General features: G+C 43.7%; 1 protein-coding gene across 1 annotated transcript in view; it reads left to right on the top strand.

The window, feature by feature from the left end:
• The window catches only part of TG (thyroglobulin), a 660,241-nt gene that overhangs the window by 307,690 nt on the left and 334,405 nt on the right, over positions 1 to 18,146 (top strand). Inside the window, exon 35 of the mRNA XM_085604890.1 lies at positions 4,264 to 4,329. Within this exon, the coding sequence (XP_085461016.1) occupies positions 4,264 to 4,329 (66 nt within the window). The remainder of the gene's footprint in view (positions 1 to 4,263; positions 4,330 to 18,146) is intronic.

Here is an 18,146-nt window from a genome sequence, read left to right as displayed (position 1 = left end):
CAACACAGGAAATCTCCTCGCAGCCCTGCAGCTTCTTCAGAACCGCGGCTGCATGATGCATCCTTGTCACAGGTCCTTGCAATGAAAGCCCCTCTTTGAGTGCATTCTGTCAATGACGTAGAACTCTGCATCATAGTCCTGCTGCTTCCTTAGAACAACCGCTGTGTGATGCATCTTCATTGCGTGACCTAGCAATGCTCCACAACCAAGAATTTAAGGTACTATGTTCAGAGGGCCAACTTTAGAATTTTTATCTGGCCTGTACTCCATCCCGGTCAGCCTGAACTTGTGACTTTGTCCCACTCTGGCACGACCAGATAACCACAGTTGGCGCTTCGTGCTTCTTGGCACTATTTTAATTAAATCTTTACAATTGCATATCTCTGCTGATTTGATTTTTGTCATCTAGGTCTTGAATAATTTATAATATTTACTCTATTTTTCTAAATTGGTGTGGGAGTTTTCTTGTGCTGTGTTTTCACTTTATTACTGTATGAAGTGCTGCATAAATACACTTTTCCTCTAAGTTAAGCTTGACTGCTTTCGTGCCGAGCTACCAGAGAGCTGAGCACAGGTTAATTTAGGGTTTGTTTATGTCTCCCCCTGACAGAGTTTGTGGTTGCTTCTTAAGTAGTGTTTCACTCCGCTCAACCAGTAACTTAATTTCCTACACTCCTCTTGCAATGTTCTGGTCTGGAAATTATCCTTCTTGGATTGTGGCTCGAACATTTCTTGGGAAAGGAATGCTTCCAGTTGTCTGCATGTGTTGAGCATTCTTTGAAGGACTAGGCATGTATATTGTTCTTGATATATTTAAAGATTGCTTCAAGTTTCTCCTTAATGTCCTGTGACATTGAAAGCGCTTCTTAAAAGCAGGCTATTTGCTGCTACCTCTCTCCTACCCCTGAAATAATCTGTCTCCGAACCACCCCAAAATCCAGGGCTGAGGCCATCTGATTGTCAGAAGCCTCACGTGCTAGAATCTTGGCTGGGGGTCTCCATATTTTAGAAAACATATGCACAAGTGTCCTCTGATCTCCCAAACACAGAAACCGATTGGCGATACTTGGCCAAATATTGAGAGGAATATATGACATAAGTCCCCGGTCTGCGTATGTCTGCTTCGCCTTAGGCTAAGGTCTAGCTCAGTGGCATTCTCCTCATCATATTGTGGAAAAGATCAGGATGACATAAGAGGAGGATTTTGAAAGTGTGAGGTCTTGGATGTTACTGCAAAGGACACCTGGTCTGGTGCTCCCATCCGGATCTTTCCATGTCCTATGACATCAAAGGGGGGGAGATTTGAAGAGATTTATTCTTCATACTGCCCCTCTTTCTTCGTCTTTGAGGGGGGATGTCTGCATGGTTGTATCTTTTTACTGAATGACCATAGGTACGGCTAGGCCAAACATATTCTCAAAGAGTACCCACCCTGATTTACTGGGTGATGTCTGACCACATGAGAGTATTTCTCATCTATAAAAAGGCTTTACAACTCCTTATCTGCAATGGAATTAAGGCCACTGATCCCCACAGCCTCCACCTCTGCGGGCATGGTACTAGACTGTGGTTCCCTCTTCTCCCCGGAGCTGTGAGGACTTCTGCAGAAAAACATGTTTGTTTATCCCAACAAGGACCAAGTTACTGAATATTGATGTAGTCTGATGATGGTTTGTGTGGAGGTCAATTTTGCTTCCAAAGCTGTGGCCCCTGTTAGGCCATGAACACTAACAACTAGACTTGCAGCGCTCCTCAGACACCTACATTCTTCAACTGCCTGAGATGTTTCCAATCCTTTTCAATCATTTAGCACTGCAGGTATGGTATATCTGGCGTAAAGTCTCAAAGGACCCCAGAGAGCGAATGCCATGGGAAGGTTCTGTTCAACACGCACAGAGTCAATCCAAACGTATCTATCCCATCAATTCAATTAGAAAGCAAACCTAGGCCGGACAGGGCACTGATCAATGCCTCCTGAAGATATGATAAAGGAAAAAAGTGAGAAGCTGATTGTTTTGGCGCCTATTATGGGCCGGATCCACACTGTAAGTGAGCCCTGAAGTAGAAAGGAGTTTGACAACATTTTAGAGTCTTTGGAAAGCTAGCAAAGTGTTGCCTATCTTTGGAACCAGGTGCACCCCCAGCCAATGTAAACACTGGAACAAGGAAGGGGACAAGAGGTTGTTTTATCCGCTCTCCTTTGTGTGACATTGGCGTTGCAAACAGTAGTAAACCCAGTTCCGTAATTGCTATACAGAATCTAAAGTCACTAGTTCTCAGTTGGCGAGGGAAAATATTTGAGTCCAGTATTCGTGGGTGTTTGTTCCGGGATTTATGTCCGAACCTAGAGCATCTCTTCTCTTGATCTGCAGAGCACTGTGATGCAAACTATTGGCCATGACTGCATAAAACATAAGTCAAAAAGAAGGTCAAGTGTGTGACCTGAAGACACAATTGATGAAAGATCATCAACAATCAGCGGTGCCGGTGATGGGTTCCTAAGATAAACTTCAGGCCCATGCATTTTTTTCATGCAAGTTAAGGGTTCTCAATCAGAGACCCACTCACTGGATCTCAGGACTTCATTTCTAATACACCCTGTAGAATGCAGGGGTGTAGCTTCCATTGGGGCAGAAGGTGCAGTGGCACCAGGGCCCAGAGCCCTGAGGGGCCTATTAAACCGTGATCATTGCTGTGTTTCTCTACCCCAACAGCAGTCAAAGGAGCCATTTTCTGTGCTTTGCATCAGGGCCCATGGAATCCAAGCAACTCTACTGGTGGGATAACGTCATCTAGCAGAGAAACGGATGGTCAGGGTAGTTTGTTGGCATCAGTAGCACCTGCATGGTGTGTTCCTGTGTTGAGGGGGGGCACAAAGATACTTCTCTGACTTGTGGCAAGATCCGTTTGAGAAGAACGGTCAGCTGCATGCTGTGTTTCTCTGCAAGGTGTTATTAGTCAACATTTGTAAAGGACAAAATGTAATCGATTGTTATCCAGTTGGAAACAGTATGGTTGATTTTGTGGTTCGATGTGTGGTAATAGTTCTTCTGGAAATATGTATGCCGTAACTGGTTAAAGAAGGGGGCAGCGCGTTGTTCAATGTGCAGGGGAACAAATATTGCTTACCTTTCGAACAGTAAAGGATACACAATACATAGCTAACGCTGTTTAATTCAGAGAACTTATGGAATGGTTATTTTCTCACTCCCTCACACTTTTCTTCACATTTAATAACAATTCAATCCCCATCCTTTTCTGACTTCTTCATACACCCACTTCCCCAAAATGTAAGCGGTGTGTGATATTTCACCTTACAGTGCTGCTCTGTGTAAATGTATTCACTCATTCATTCATTCAGTTTAACAGTGTGCTCATGATGGTTTTTATTGAAACCTATTTTGGAGAGCTCTCCGGAGCTGCTGATGACTCTTACATACTTCCATCCTCTAAGTGCCTGATTTGGAGTTGGGGGTCCGGATTGTACTCTGTCAGGACCACGGAGTGAAATACTCCATCGCCCTGACAGAGTGCCCATGCTCGGGATTTGGAGTTGTCCGCTGGCTCAGCAGACGACCCTAGTCAGTGACAGGAACTGTTGTCATGGCCGGTCCTTCTAATGTGTTAAAGTTTGACAGACGGCTCTGCCAAGCATTTTCTCCCATGGTGCGGGGGGGTCATTTAAACATTTTACAGTCCCTCACTGCCACGTTTTTCACAGCAGTAATGGAGGGTAAAAACTGCCCATTCAACCACCCACTCTAAAGTGGGCGGGCGGTCGAATGGCCACCCCTCCGATGGCCCTTTATCTGTCGGGCCGTCAGAGGAGTATGTCAGCGACGGGGATGGAGTAGTCTCTGACCCTGACATACTTAGGTCCACCAGTAACTATGTCACGGTCCACCCTTAAGTATGTCAGCCGGGCAGACCATCAGTTCAGCATAGAGGGTTCTCAATCACCTTGGCAACAAAAGGCCCTCTGCACCAAACTCTACATCGGCCCCTAAGTACTTACTGGGAAAACTCAAACCTGACAGACATTTTTTATTTTATTTTGTAATTTTGCAAAACGCTTGTAACGCGCAACTCAACTTGCTTTCTGACTCTTACAATAATAATGTCCCAACATGATGTATCTTTTCCATTTAAGGTTAGGAGAAGATTGTGCTTTCCTATCCCCATGGAAACACTCTTAGTAAACGAGGCTGTGTCACGTATCCACTGTACAGCGTGTGATTGATGTTCACCTTTTGTTGTTTATAGAGATTCAGCCGAGCAAGGATCCAAGCGTGTGCCCACCTGTCCTCCCACATTACGTGCCGGAGAGAGGTAAGACGCAGAATAACACGTCCGTGCTTTGGACCAAAACTGTACAAAAAAAATAAAAAACATAAGCTCTTCCTCTCACTCTCAGCAGCAACCCTGGTTTGTGTGTATGATATATATTGTGTTTAGATACTTCACCCCCTGTGCGTCAGACTCCCATCCCTTACCACCTTTAGAAACAAACTCCAAACACTGCTCTTTCAAGGGTATTTCTCTGACCCCAAATAAAACCTCAGCACAATCTGTGAGCCATCCAACTTCCTTGAGTTGCAGAATATTTCCGCCCCCCCCCCCCCTTGAAGGCATCTCTGCCCCTCTGTAGAAAGGCTCTCACAGCCCCTCCCACTCCTGTGACATTTGTATCCACTCCTGACCGGACTCCTCAACCAAAGTGCAGCGCCAGCGTGGCGCATCCCCTCCCCATCTCACCCTTTGAAACCCATTAGTTGACTGGGAGCTAAACGCAGCCCAGGAAAAAGTGTTCATCCCAACGCCTAATGTGCCGAGTTACTCCGACCTTCTCCAGGAGGGCGTGGGCTGTCACGTTAGGTACATGTCTACTAGAAATTTGCCCTTTTTGGGTATACACCAAGTTTATTTGGTTATTTTTTATTTATTTTACCCCAACTTAAAAAATATAAGTGACATATGCGCATTATAAGTCACAGAGAGCCAGATGTACGACCGTTTTTTGCTGTCGCAAAGGGATTTCGCCCCCTTTGCGACCGCAAAAAAGGTCTGCCCAATGTACTAACCCTATTTTGCGAGTCGCTAACCTATTAGCGACTCACAGAATATGGTTAGCGACTCGCTATTAAGAAGGGGCGTGCCAAGGGCGTCCCTTCCTAAAAGCGAGTCCATACCCAATGTATGATTGTTTTGCGACCACTATTTTGGTTGCAAAACACTCACAGTTTACCACCCTTCTCAGAAGGGTGGTAAGCCACTCGCAAACGGGAAAAGGTCCCCAGGGGACCACTTCCCCTTTGTGAATGGGTGCGCAAATATTTTTTAAGAGCAGGAAGTGCTCCCAGGGACCACTGCCTGCCCTTAAAAAATGAAACTGAAAAGCGTCATCTTTAATTTTTAAATGCATCCCGCATTTAAAAAAACAACAACTGCTTTACAGACAAAGCAGTCCCAGACATGGTGGTCTGCTGACCCAGCAGGCCACCATCCCTGTGAGTGCTAGCCATTCCCAATGGGGTTGCCAATTGCGACAGCCTCATTAATATTCATGAGGTATGCAATTTGCGACCCCATCGGGAATCGCAAACAGTGTCTGAGACACTGTTGTACATTGAATTTTGTGACTCACAAATTGCCACTCGCAATTTGTTGCAATTTGAGAGTCGCAAAATTCACTGGTCGTACATCTGGCCCAGAATTACTTAATTTGATAACTGATTACTCTAAGTGGTGCTGCGTCAGTGACTGATGATGGGAGACGTCCATTCCAAGGCAGGTGGTGGTATGATCAAGTGGCTGTAGGACACTGTTGCAGCTTGAAACATAGGGGCATATTTGCGAGCCCCTTTATGTTTACTCTTGCACCACGACGCAAATTAAAAATGAGATTTATGAAGCCACACAAGTTAACCTTGCATGGCCTGAGTGGCATCATAAATCAGTAATGCAGCGCAGCACAAATCCCTACGTTACATAACTCTGTGCTTGGGAGGCATTTAAATGGGTGTTTTCAAATGTAACATCCATGGATTCTGACGCATTGCCAGATTTAGCAGAAGTGGTAGATCTGGGAATGTGCCAAAATCCTACGCCTTCCCAGGTGAGTTGTAAAAAGGAGAAATATGTTTATTTCTCGTAGTGTTTTCCTCTTTCTAAGTGTGCTGCATAATGCAGCACACATTGAAACATAACGAGGAAAAAGCCTCTGGGGATTGTTTTTGTGCAGGAAGGTGCCGGTGCTTTCCGGTGCTCGGCACCGGCACTTAATTTTCAACACCTGTGCTTGTGACAGTCTTCCACAAGGTGGTGATGTTCGGCTAATTTGGAGATGACCCCAATAACAGGTAATTATTAAATTAATGTACATTAAAAATTAATATTTGCCGCCCAAGCCATTCTTACAGCTTTAGAGGCCTGAAATAGTCCAAATTGTCACACTTGTAGGAGTCTGATGGTTAGTAGTTGTGCTGTTACTATCATTGGCAGCATAGCAGGGGCAATGTGTGGTGCAAACTGCAGTGAAATCCTGACGAGGGCCCTGGCACTTATTTATTTTTACAAATCGGCTTGAGTAGTACGGAGCCCTGCTTTGCGTAAAGGAGGCCTTTTCTCTTTAGTACAGTGAGATACTTTGCACATGACTTTCTCGATATGTCACAGTATCCCTTAACTGTTACCAGCAGACACAAAAGTAATTCATCCTTTTCACAGATACTGAGTTGCACGTCAGAATATATCATTGGATAAATTCACATATACACACAGCTTTGTTCATGGAACAATGTGATTTTCAGCTTAAAAACAGAAGTATTGCGTTTCTGTTACTGTGATGTATCACTTGTTTGATCGTTGCACGCCTGCCCTGCAGGGGGCAGTGATGCTGTCATGTGAATGCACCTCAGGGGTTTGTTGTGCTCAGATTGCACAGAGCCTACCTCGCCTGGAGGCATGCATATTCATATCAGGAGGAAACATTTCTTGGCATTTACTCACCATGTAATTATAAAGTGTGCCTTCTGCAGCCGGATGAACTGCACACTGTTTGGTGCTCTGAAGCTGTATTTTTAGGCCTGCCCACCCGCGCACTCGCACTTACCAAGAGCTATGCTTTCTCAGATAATACTGATGCTGACTGCAAAAGGGACAACCCTTGTAATTGTACCGACCTCACATCTAACTTTATTGTCTAGGTTAATGAGAAAGTAAACTAGGTTTCCTCCACGTATAGTTTTTCTAGTAATATTTTGCACGTTGATCATAGTTTCCATGTATGGCTACGAGACATCAGTCATTGTTTTACTCTTTTATCTGATACATCCAACAAGCATGGGCAAAGGCAATATGTTTGGCGTGTTTTAGGTGCATGTCTGTTGCCATGTGAAAGTTCAGAGAGAGGCACCAAATTGCTGGTCGGGTGGTAGCGCTATGGCAAACACCGGATTTTAGTTTCCGTTTTAAGCCACTTCCCAAATCATACAAGCCATGCCTTTCGGAATGCATACATAGTTATTCTTCATAAGCCATGATCCTTTTAGAGACCCCCCCACTTATTCATCCCACTTAAGGCCCTGATGAAGTACAAAAATGTGCAGCAGCGAAACTATTAAATACACTTCTCTTGTATGTTCATCCACCTCACCTGATTGAACGGTGGCAGGTGATGTCTGGACAGAGAGATGGCCAGTCATTGTGTGTGGAGCATATAATGGCCTTCATTCCTCTGTTTTCCTTACATTTTCATAAGGGGTATATGTTTAAGACTATTTCCTCAATAATAAGAGAGTAATTTGTTCTTCTGAAGGAAGCAGTATCACTTCCACTCTTGTGCTGCTGATGTGACGTGGCGTCAACAGCACAAGAGGACCCACCCACGTAGTTCTGACCGGCAGGCTGCAATTCCAGACTCACAACACATCTGTGTCGAGAATTATCAACAGCCTGTCATGCACCTTTGATCGTTGTGTGGGCCATATCAGGGAAAGGGGGCATTGCTGATTATTGCTGTCCTGTAGAAACCAGCGACTGAATGATCCATCACTCAAACCTATTGTGACAAAATAAGGGCGTGGTATGCCCAAGGCTCAACCTGACCTACCGTTCAGTACCTGTAACTACCCACACTCACGCAGTCACTCAGAAACTAGAAAGATTTGACATTCTATGGAAAGAACCACAGACTCAGGAATTACTTGTCTACTAAAGGCAACTTGTTCAATTATGGTGGACTATTAACTGATGTTGGTTATAATGTTTAATTTACTGAATTTAAAATATATTAGTTTTGTCCTTGGGGCACTGGAAATACCTCACTTTTAAAAATTCTTCCAAGCTCATGGACAAGCTGAGTGGACCTTGGGCACAGTCACGTACATTGCAATAGAGGTTTTTTTTGCCCATCGACCATTGAACCAGAATCCAGAAAGGCTGAAACTTTGCTTGCCCGCGATTTTCCAAAATCATTACATCGACTACCACATCGGGTCTCATCTGGACCTCTGAAGTAGTTGACAGGGGACACAGTTAATGCCACCCAAAGGCAACCAATTGGTTGCTGAAAACTAAACCAGCTGATCGTGGGCAGCCACCATCAACCATTAACTGAAATGGCCAACATGAAGCTAAGCCATTACAAACTTAAGTAAAAACAACCAGTCCTAAATGTTAATCTATACACACCATCCCATTCAACCACCATGGTGGGTTGAATCTCAAGTGTCTTGGGATAGCTTAACATGCACCTCTGCCCCCTCAAATGGCCTGAGGTGTCATCCATAATCCTTGCCTTGACTGGCCTGTTTTAGGGAATTTTGGATCATAAAACTCACCCAGACTTTCTTGACTCAGTATCGTCACTCTCTGTCTGACCCACAATGAATGTTAATGTGTTCATGAGCTGAAAAAATAGTGCATCATAAAACAATATACCTAGCACCGGAAGATGTAAACTACACCATCTAAAACTGGAAACAACATTCACTCTCTCTTGCCTGGATTACTTTTCTGAACCTAGCCCATCCCATACTCAGCCTTCACCCCTGTATTTTTTTTAAGACTTTTTTTTTAATTGGTCACAAAGTAATTTATTGTTTGATTATTTGAACTTTTTACAATAAGATTCAATAAAAAGTAGAGCACTGATGGCGATCATTTAAAATATCAAAAGAAACGTATATTTTAGGCAATTGAAAAATGTGTACATCAGTGAGCAAGTGAGAAGATAACATTGATCAGTCAAGAGTCCTTTGAAACGCCCCATTTTTAGTTGCCTCTGCCTTGAAATATGAAGCAGCCTGACTAACTACTGCCCACCACCCACTCATACCCATTAGATGAGCACATGACAGGGACCGACCTGAGGCTTTACTGAAAGCCACTGCACTCAGCACCCAATCTTTCTGAACCACACTCTGTTATGTTTGCGCCCCCCACCTCATACCTACAAAATGCTTGCTGGTCATGGAGTGCAGTGCCAAGAGACAGCGAGGGTGGCTGAAAGGTCAGCTTTCTGGCATCCTCATCTGAAGCTAACTCCCTCAAAGTGGGCAGCCTAAAATTGGAGAGAGCATCCACCATCAGTTGATACTATGTACAAAAAGGGCAGAGAGCCTGTTCTTCAACTTTAAATAGTGCAAGATTAGTGCCCTTGGCAGCACCATACTGTGGGGGAGCTTTGCCGCATGCCTATTCAGCAACTGCACTAGTGACTCGCTCTCTGATCACAAGACAATCTTTCTGTTTGCGCCCTCCCCAGAAATTATTACTGCAATTATAATCTGGATTAGTTCCCAAAAAAGGCTTTGACTGTGTGTCCAGACTCCTTCCACAAAACTGTCCACCTTAACAGTTGAAGACACCAGGATGTAGCATTGGGCATCATTAAATCCCCATGTCTGGGTGAGGACCGTGACTACATAATGCTGTGATCTCAGCTCCCGGAGGTCTCCTTTCAGCCCACAGCATTGCTACCCTCAGTCCTTGGAGGATGGGGGTACAAGGCAAGCTTTAGCATCAAGCATTCTGCATAGTAAATGACACTGGCAGCTCTTGGGAGGCAAATGTTGTCACAAGTTTATTGATTGCACAGGTTGGGTCACCTTAAAGGCAATCCAGGTGAAACTCCTCCCCGCACAACTGTGAGGGGTTCGATGATCCCTCACATAGATCTTTCACTTGCCTGAACACTGGTCTCGATTTTACCATCCAGACATTTCAGCTGCTAAAATCTGTTTGCGAAAGGACTGCATTGCAGCCTGGACCCGCTCCCTGGCCCCCAGCTGATTTAATAACAAGACATGGGGAGCCTGCTAATTTTTGGGATTGTGAGAAATGCACATCATGTGCTTTGGTCGTTGTGCTATTAGGGGAGGCATTGCAATACTTTTTAAAAGGCGAAAATAAATGTTTTACTGGCGAATTGTGCAAACAGGGCAATATGTTCTTTTCTGGATTAAGACACAGACTATTCAATGTGCTTGGGGTATGATGCAAAGTGACCGGGGTCTGATTTATAGGGCTTTAAACAGCACAATGTGTTCTTAACACAGACATGCTTCTTCCAGGCTGAGGTTAACTTCTATTGCTTGTCCCTGCATCTCTCCTCCTCCTAATAAAAAGGAGAATAGCAGGCGTTTTCAGGCCATTCAGATATGTCTTTAAAATAAACAATAATGTAGGAGATTGTCTTTACCTTAATAAGTATTTGCCATGAATAATGCTGGGTAATAACAAGTTTTACTTTATGCGGCAAAGCACCAACTAGAACCTAATGAGTTTCCTCACATATTTACTTCTTGCTGAAAACAGGAGGAAATTATTCAAGGAAATGGGCCTGGAATCAGAGAAAATATGTAAAATATGTGAAATCGAACTCAGTCTAATCCATGTCCCACATTTCTTCTCTGATGCTGGGTCCATCAACTCGCAATGGCAGATAAATGGGGCGCGGAGACCAGCGGGTTTCCATATCTTCCACCTCCAATTGCTGGTCTACTCATAATGGAACTTGTAGTATAAAGATGGTGCTGGAACCTCATAAATACTGCACTGTGCTCCAAGGTCTCCCATAGCGCAAAACCACTGTCTTTCACTTTGGACAATAACATGAATGGATCTACATATAAAAGCAATGGTGATTAGAGTACATCTTGAACTGAGACAACACAAATCCTCTAAGACGACCCGAAAGCAAGCATTACTGGCCGTGGGTTATAGTCAGACTGGGCTAATAAACTCCTCTTATCAACTTTTTCCCAACAAAGGAGTTTTTTGGACACAGTACATAGACTTATCTTCACACACACGCACGCACACACATCTCAAAAATATATATACATAAATATATGTATATATGCCACTTTAACTTACCTGTAATGTAATGCCTACTGCAAAGTACTACATGTGAAATTAAAACCTTATTTTGTACTTAGGAGATTTTGAACTATTTTGCAAAATACCGTGGCAGCTTGGGATGGTGGCTTGGCGGGAGAAATGATCAATTATGGCTAATTAGCACCTGTATATTTCAGCCCCTCCTGAAGCGAAAGAACGAACATATCGAGTACACCCCTCTCGTGAGTGCGGACTCCCCAGTCATTGACATAAAGAGGGGGCTCACAGCAGACACTGATAAACACTTCCTGTCCTGGTGCTCGTCTGAATCTTTACATTTATGGATGCGAGTGGTCTGCGCTGCACACAAAGCCTGTCTTCAGGACCCCTTAGATTGGGGTCCTGCTTTTTTGGGAAGAGGATGTGGTCCGTCGGCTTAAACTGCCGACTTTGGTGCTGGAAACCCGAGTTCTAGCCTCGAGGTCGCGTCCACATCCTGTGATTCTGGGCAAATCACATAATCTCCCCATTCCTGAATGTGTAATGTAAATACGGTGCTCATGTAAAGCGCTCCAATACTTTCGGGTCGAGTTCGCGCTATATAAAAGATGCAAAAATAAATAAATACACTGCATGCTTTGACGGCACATATTATATTTAACAATGATGGCTACAACTCGCAGTAAACATCTGGTTTCATTATTGCTGCTCTGTGTTGGAAGCGCCATCTTCGAGAACATTCGAGCGTGCACGTCACGTTTGCGTGTCAGCGTGCTAACCCTTCTAGAAGCCCCAAATAACATCTTTGCTGGAAGTAAGTGGCAGACATGGCATTCTAATTATAGCAATTGTAGGTTACAGGAAGTGGCATATTCTCGTTCTAGTCAGCTAGTGGAAACTTAAAAAGGTGTTTGTGGTGTGTGCGTGCTCCGGCCCCTGGGGACAGGCATGCTATTTGAGTCATGATACCAACTTGGGGAACAAGCATTTGCAATGCAGTCGCTCTCGCATCCACCAGAGTTAGAGCTATTGGTGTTGTAAACGACAATGTCTTTTACCTATGTGTTTCGGTCTGGAGTGGAGTGGATGTTTGTGGTTTGTTCTTGAATTGTTAGTTGTGGAATTGTGCGGTTGGAATTGTGTGGTGTGTAGTGTAGTGGAATGATGTGGCATGGTGAATAGATGGGGTGAGAGCTGCACAGAATAGATAGAAAGGAAGAAAGAGAGGGACAGGTAGTTTGTGCACAAAGTGGTGGATGAAAGAAGGAGCAGAGTGTGCGCGAAAGAGAGAAATCTGGTCATTTTGTATTGTGGACCAATGTATATTTATAGGGAACCGCTCTATAAATGAAACATGGTTCACAATACAAAATGAAATACAAAAGTCATCTTTTAACACCATTAAAAAACTGACATGCCTCTGTTCCATCTTGGGTGTATAATTTCGGCACCTCAGTCCACTTTTTAGCAGAAAATGTCACAATTGTTTCTATTTGCTCTCCTAATACCCCAATTCATGCAGTTAGAAGCTGATAATATTGCTGCACTAAAAATGAAAAACAATGTCTATTCTTGTCTCAGTTGTAAATTATCACTCAGTGGGGATTCAAATGTATTTTGCAAAATCTCATCAAAGTACAGTCCCATAAAAAAACCGCCCAATCAGCTCAGAAGCCGGGTCAAGGTTCAATTCCAGCCCACCTCAGTTCTCTAATAAACAAACCCAGAGAACCCTTTCATTCATGCTCTATTGTACTGCTAAAATGTATGTATTCAAAGTCCTTTCATCAAGACTATTTTGAACCTTGTTTTGCTTCCTAAATGCCAGGTAGGTTTTCATGCATGGCCATTCAAGGATTCGAAGCGCGGCACATCGAGGCAGTTACATGTGGTTCACCGGGTGGTATATAAGGCCGACATGGACTCTATGGAGATGGCTGCCACGCCGGGCCTGGCTCAGGAAGTCAGCAGCGTGGACCCCCCTTCTTACCTCAGAATTGTAGCTCGTGAGCAGTGCAAGGGAGGGAGCAGGCTCCACATCAGGCAGTTCGATCTTGGCAGAGGTGGTGACCATGCCCAAATTGATCATAGTTTCAAAAACACCTCTACCATCAGCAAACATACCTGTATGCCAGAATGCACTGTGCCGTGTGATCCTTGCCCACTACGTAAGTAGCCTGCCAGTTTTACATGGGCTGCCGGTGATAGGGCCCAGGAGGGTCAGCAGCTCCTCCTTCGCCCCCCTTAGCTGCATCCTCGTCTGCAGAGGCATTGGAGGCAGCGTCAGCCCCTCTCGCTGAGGCCATGGCTGAGTTAACTATGCCTGGCCTTGGAAAGATAACCGCATAGTCCCCATCTCACCCCGTACAGAGCACCTCTCACTGCTGTTTGCAATTTGCAATTTGTCGAGGTAGAATGAGGGAAACCTACCACTCTGGGTCGCAGGTGGACACACGCTTAGCAACCCTCAACCAACGAAATACTTCCAAAAGAGATAGCATCCCTGGGCTCTGCATAAACTCAGTGGTCATGTCGTTGTGACTCTATTGTGTACGAAAGCAAAATAAACAGCTCCAGTTCAAATAAGAGTACCATTGTGAGAACCATAAACGTTTCTTGACCATCTTTAACATGGTATAAATGTGCAAATATTTTTGCACTGTAATATTACGATGCATCAGCAATCTTAACGGCTTCACATAAAATATATCTATTTTACAACAGAGAACAAGAATGCAACTTTATTATGTTTATATTTGTAACAGTTCAAAATGTGAGTGAAAATCGGGATGAGCATAACGATTTTGTGGTGGCCCCTGGAATGTCTTAGAATGACTGGAAACATCAGTCATATTAGTCCTTCTTTTATCACTCTGTAATACTGACGAATATAACCAGCTCACTACATTTATCCACAACAGCACAAGGAAAAGAAGAAACAACAAAAAACAAATGCAATCCCCCTTAAAAGTAAGCCCAAAACCAAATGCATATCAACCTAAAAAAGCCCAACTAACTGGTGACATCGAAAATTGCAAAAAGGCTAAAAGAAATACAACTAACAGAGCGGGAGGCATGGCGTGGGAGGCAGCACTAACACACCTGTGGCATTAAGAGGAGGTGGGAGGGAGAAATACTATATTTAAATGTAAGCAGCTTTGGTGCCGAAGCTGAACACAGGCAAACAAGAAAAAAAGAGTCCTCAAAGAACAGATAAATAACCATAGCGTAAAGAGACAGTACTTAGTCTCTGCTCCCTGGGAAGAACCGAAGAGAAAAAGGAGAGACAAAGAGGCGCAACCGACCACTAGCAAGCAAGGATTTTTAAATGACACTGACATAGACAAATGAAAAGCAAAGGCAAGTAATGGGTGGAGTTAGAACTCCAAAAAGCATCTACAACAGGTCGCTAAACGACAGCACAAGCGCTGTCAAGGCTAGACCTTAAGGCGTCCATGGTGGCTACGCTGCTGACTCGAGGGTCAGGGTTCAAATGCCCACCTTGGCATTAGACTAGGAATGTGTGGTTTTGGGCATATCGTATCATCTTCTTTACAAATACGTACATATGTAGGAAGCAAATGTGTTACTCGAAAGATGCATTTCCCACTTGAGACCCTAATAATTGTGCCTTGTTTTGTACTCTAAGACTGTGCTCCCCCTACAGAGCTACCTGAGTCATGGGTACTGGTAACATTAGGGGTACAAAATTATCAGGGAGTGCAAGTGGGAAGCTGAGGTTTAAATAATAAATTACAGGGGAACTACGTCATAATGTGCTCGACCTTGCTGATACTTCCTCATTGTCCCCTGCAGTACCACCCAGAAATTGTGACTTCTTTCTGGAGCTTTTGGTCCCATTGGAAACTTGTAGATTGGGCTCAAAGTACACTGTGTTCTATTGCCATGGTTCTTTATGGATTACCAGTCAGGATCCTGTTCTCTAAATATCAAAATGTTCAAACAATCAGCAGTTTCTTCATTACTCACCAACACTCTGACTGGAAAGGGGGTTCGGGCCAACAATAATATCTGGAATTTGAATCTGACATGTTCATGTATAGTGCCTCCACTGTATGTAAGGATGCATTTTACTATCATTAGCTTATAGAAAAAATGTCAATTTTTTCAATCAAGGTACTAGGTTCTATAACCTCACCAAAATACATCAATTAAAATGTATTACTTTTAAGAGGGACAAAGATGAAGACAAGAAATATGAAAAATATGGTCATTCTAGGAATCCTACAGGAAAGGACGACAGCCGGTAGCCACAGTGCCATGTGTTCTGCATAAATGCCTTCCAACAGTTTCCAGGCCCTATCATCCCAGAAGGCCCAAAGACCTCTGGGCCTCACTGGGTTTGTTTTGTATAACCTCAGTGGATCTTTGAGGATGTCTCAAGCACATAACTATGATAACACTGTAGATTTACATGACTGATGTCTACAAGGGCAGTAGCTGCTGTTAGCTCTGGCTGATGCTGTGTTTGTAAGAAGAAGGAACTACTAGTTCTGGGCTCCAAGGATTTGACCTCATGGCACCACAGTATGCATAGAGAACTTGCTTTATCTCTTGTTATTATGAAGTCTGTGAGTTTGAGATCTCCGTTCAGAGACATGTGGCCTGATTAAGAGTTGAACAAACTCACTCGATAACATTTCCCCAGGGTGCTGTATTTATTGGCTGTGGGAAACACAACATATTGTGTGAATCTTCCCTGGGAAAGAGGAATAGTATGTGGATGACGTTTTTTTCTGTGTCACTGCCACTGCTTGGGTGAAGCAGACACGCCTGGTTTTCTCTCGGACTGTCCACCTATGGTTGACCTACCCCAGCTACTGCCGGAGGACAGTGCTGCAGTCCACTACACAGCATCTGAATTGGGAAAGATTGTAGATGAGAAACCCATTGACAAATTCATACTTTATCAGTTGGACAAAATTGCTGCCACTCAATTGGCCAGGCCTTTATTCAGAGACAGGTAGCACACTGAGTCTCCTCTTTTTGAGAATTTATTTTTCTAACACGTTGGATTTGGGTCTGAATATGAGATTAGTCAGTCTTTGAAATTCCTTCCCGTGGGCACCTTGTTCAGAGCATTGACTATCCTGGCCTGGCCCTTAACATCACATTTGTTTTAGAAGAAGGGCATGGCTTTAATCAAAAGACCCTGGAATTTTCTTTAAGGATGCTATTAATACGTGTCTGTTGATACCGTGCATCCTGCTGCTAGTGACATCCTTCTGCTGCATATTGTCAAAATGGGTGAAGCCTACTTTTCCATAGCTGCCTAGATTTTCCTAGTGGTAGTCACTATGACATTGCATAGAAGTGGAATGCCACTTTGTTTGATCCTAGGATGAACCACTTTGTTCACTGCAGCATAGAACAGCATGACATCCTGCGTAGGACTGGCAGCGGCTTCATTGTGACTGGTGCTTCAACCTGGTGAATGGGCAGACTTTATGTCTGGGCATCCCACATCATACAGCTTTTGAACCGGATTCCTTTTAAACAAACTGCATTGTAGAAACGGATCACCCTTGATTGTAACTAGCAACTTGAAATTTGTCATCAACTAATCATAATGTAATGAAATTAAAGTGCTTATGCATCTCTAACTGTGATGTAAACCACTCTGAAATCCATCTGGCCTAATGTTGTGCCCCAAGAAACTGTTGGGAGGTATGAGGAACCTCAAGGCTACAGAGACTGTTGGGAGGTATGAGGAACCTCAAGGCTACAGAGACTGTTGGGAGCTATGAGGAACCTCAAGGCTACAGAGCTACAGAGACTGTTGGGAGCTATGAGGAACCTCTAGGCTACAGAGACTGTTGGGAGGTATGAGGAACTTCAAGACTACCTAACCTCTGGTTTGCTGTCTGTTGACCTGAATTCCAGAGTTCATGATTAAACTACAATAAAGAAGTAAAGTTCCTGACCATCTGATCTGTCGAGACTTAGGCAGATCGGTGGGGGCATAGTCTGCACTGCCTTCCTCCCAGCACCCGTACTTTCAGCCTGGCATTCTTTAACAACTCATGCATAATAATGACTATACAAAAACGTATGCGCCTAGTGCTGCTGTGTTCAACATTTTACAGTGCTACAGATACTGCACATCTATTTGTGTCCAAAAGAGTTTATGGAATGTGGTTCTTGGCAACGAGCCACAAATTGATAGCTGGATGAGTTTATCATTGCAGGCTTCAGGGAATAATGCTCATAATTCAATTTGATAGCAAGCACAATGTTAAACGTGCTTGTAGCATGAAATTATGATTTAGCAACAGAGTGTTTTAGTTGTTTAAAATATCTAGGCAAAGGCAAATTGCCAGAATGTACCTGTCCATATTTGGAGAAAAAATGAACCGCTTGTTGATTAGTCCAACACATCATCCTTGCACTTTTGTGTTTGGAAATTAGAGGGCATACTTATCAAGGTTTGTTGTGGCCCATGCGCCACGCTAGGGAACACCAGGGTGGCACAAAACTTAAATGAGATTTACCAAGCCACACAAGGCCCCCTATTTCTCAAAACCAATATACTTCTAATTGGTTACAATATAACCCAGTTCTAAATGGTGAACTGGAATTTCTGGTAGGGCAAACGTTTGTCAGCACAATTGCATATATTTCTTTTCCACATTACCCTTCAATAGCCTGACAGTGTCTGATAAATGGTACTTGTAGCCTTATTTAGAACATCACATTTATGGTAGAAACAAATGGCATTTATGTTACCACATGCCTATGCCCTTATATCATCAATAATGCTGTAATCCTATAAAGACACTTTT

Source organism: Triturus cristatus, chromosome 5_1 (assembly GCF_964204655.1).
Source record: "Triturus cristatus chromosome 5_1, aTriCri1.1, whole genome shotgun sequence".
NCBI lineage: Eukaryota > Metazoa > Chordata > Amphibia > Caudata > Salamandridae > Triturus > Triturus cristatus.
Note: the sequence above shows the minus strand (reverse complement) of the source record. Positions and strands in the feature narration are given on the sequence as shown.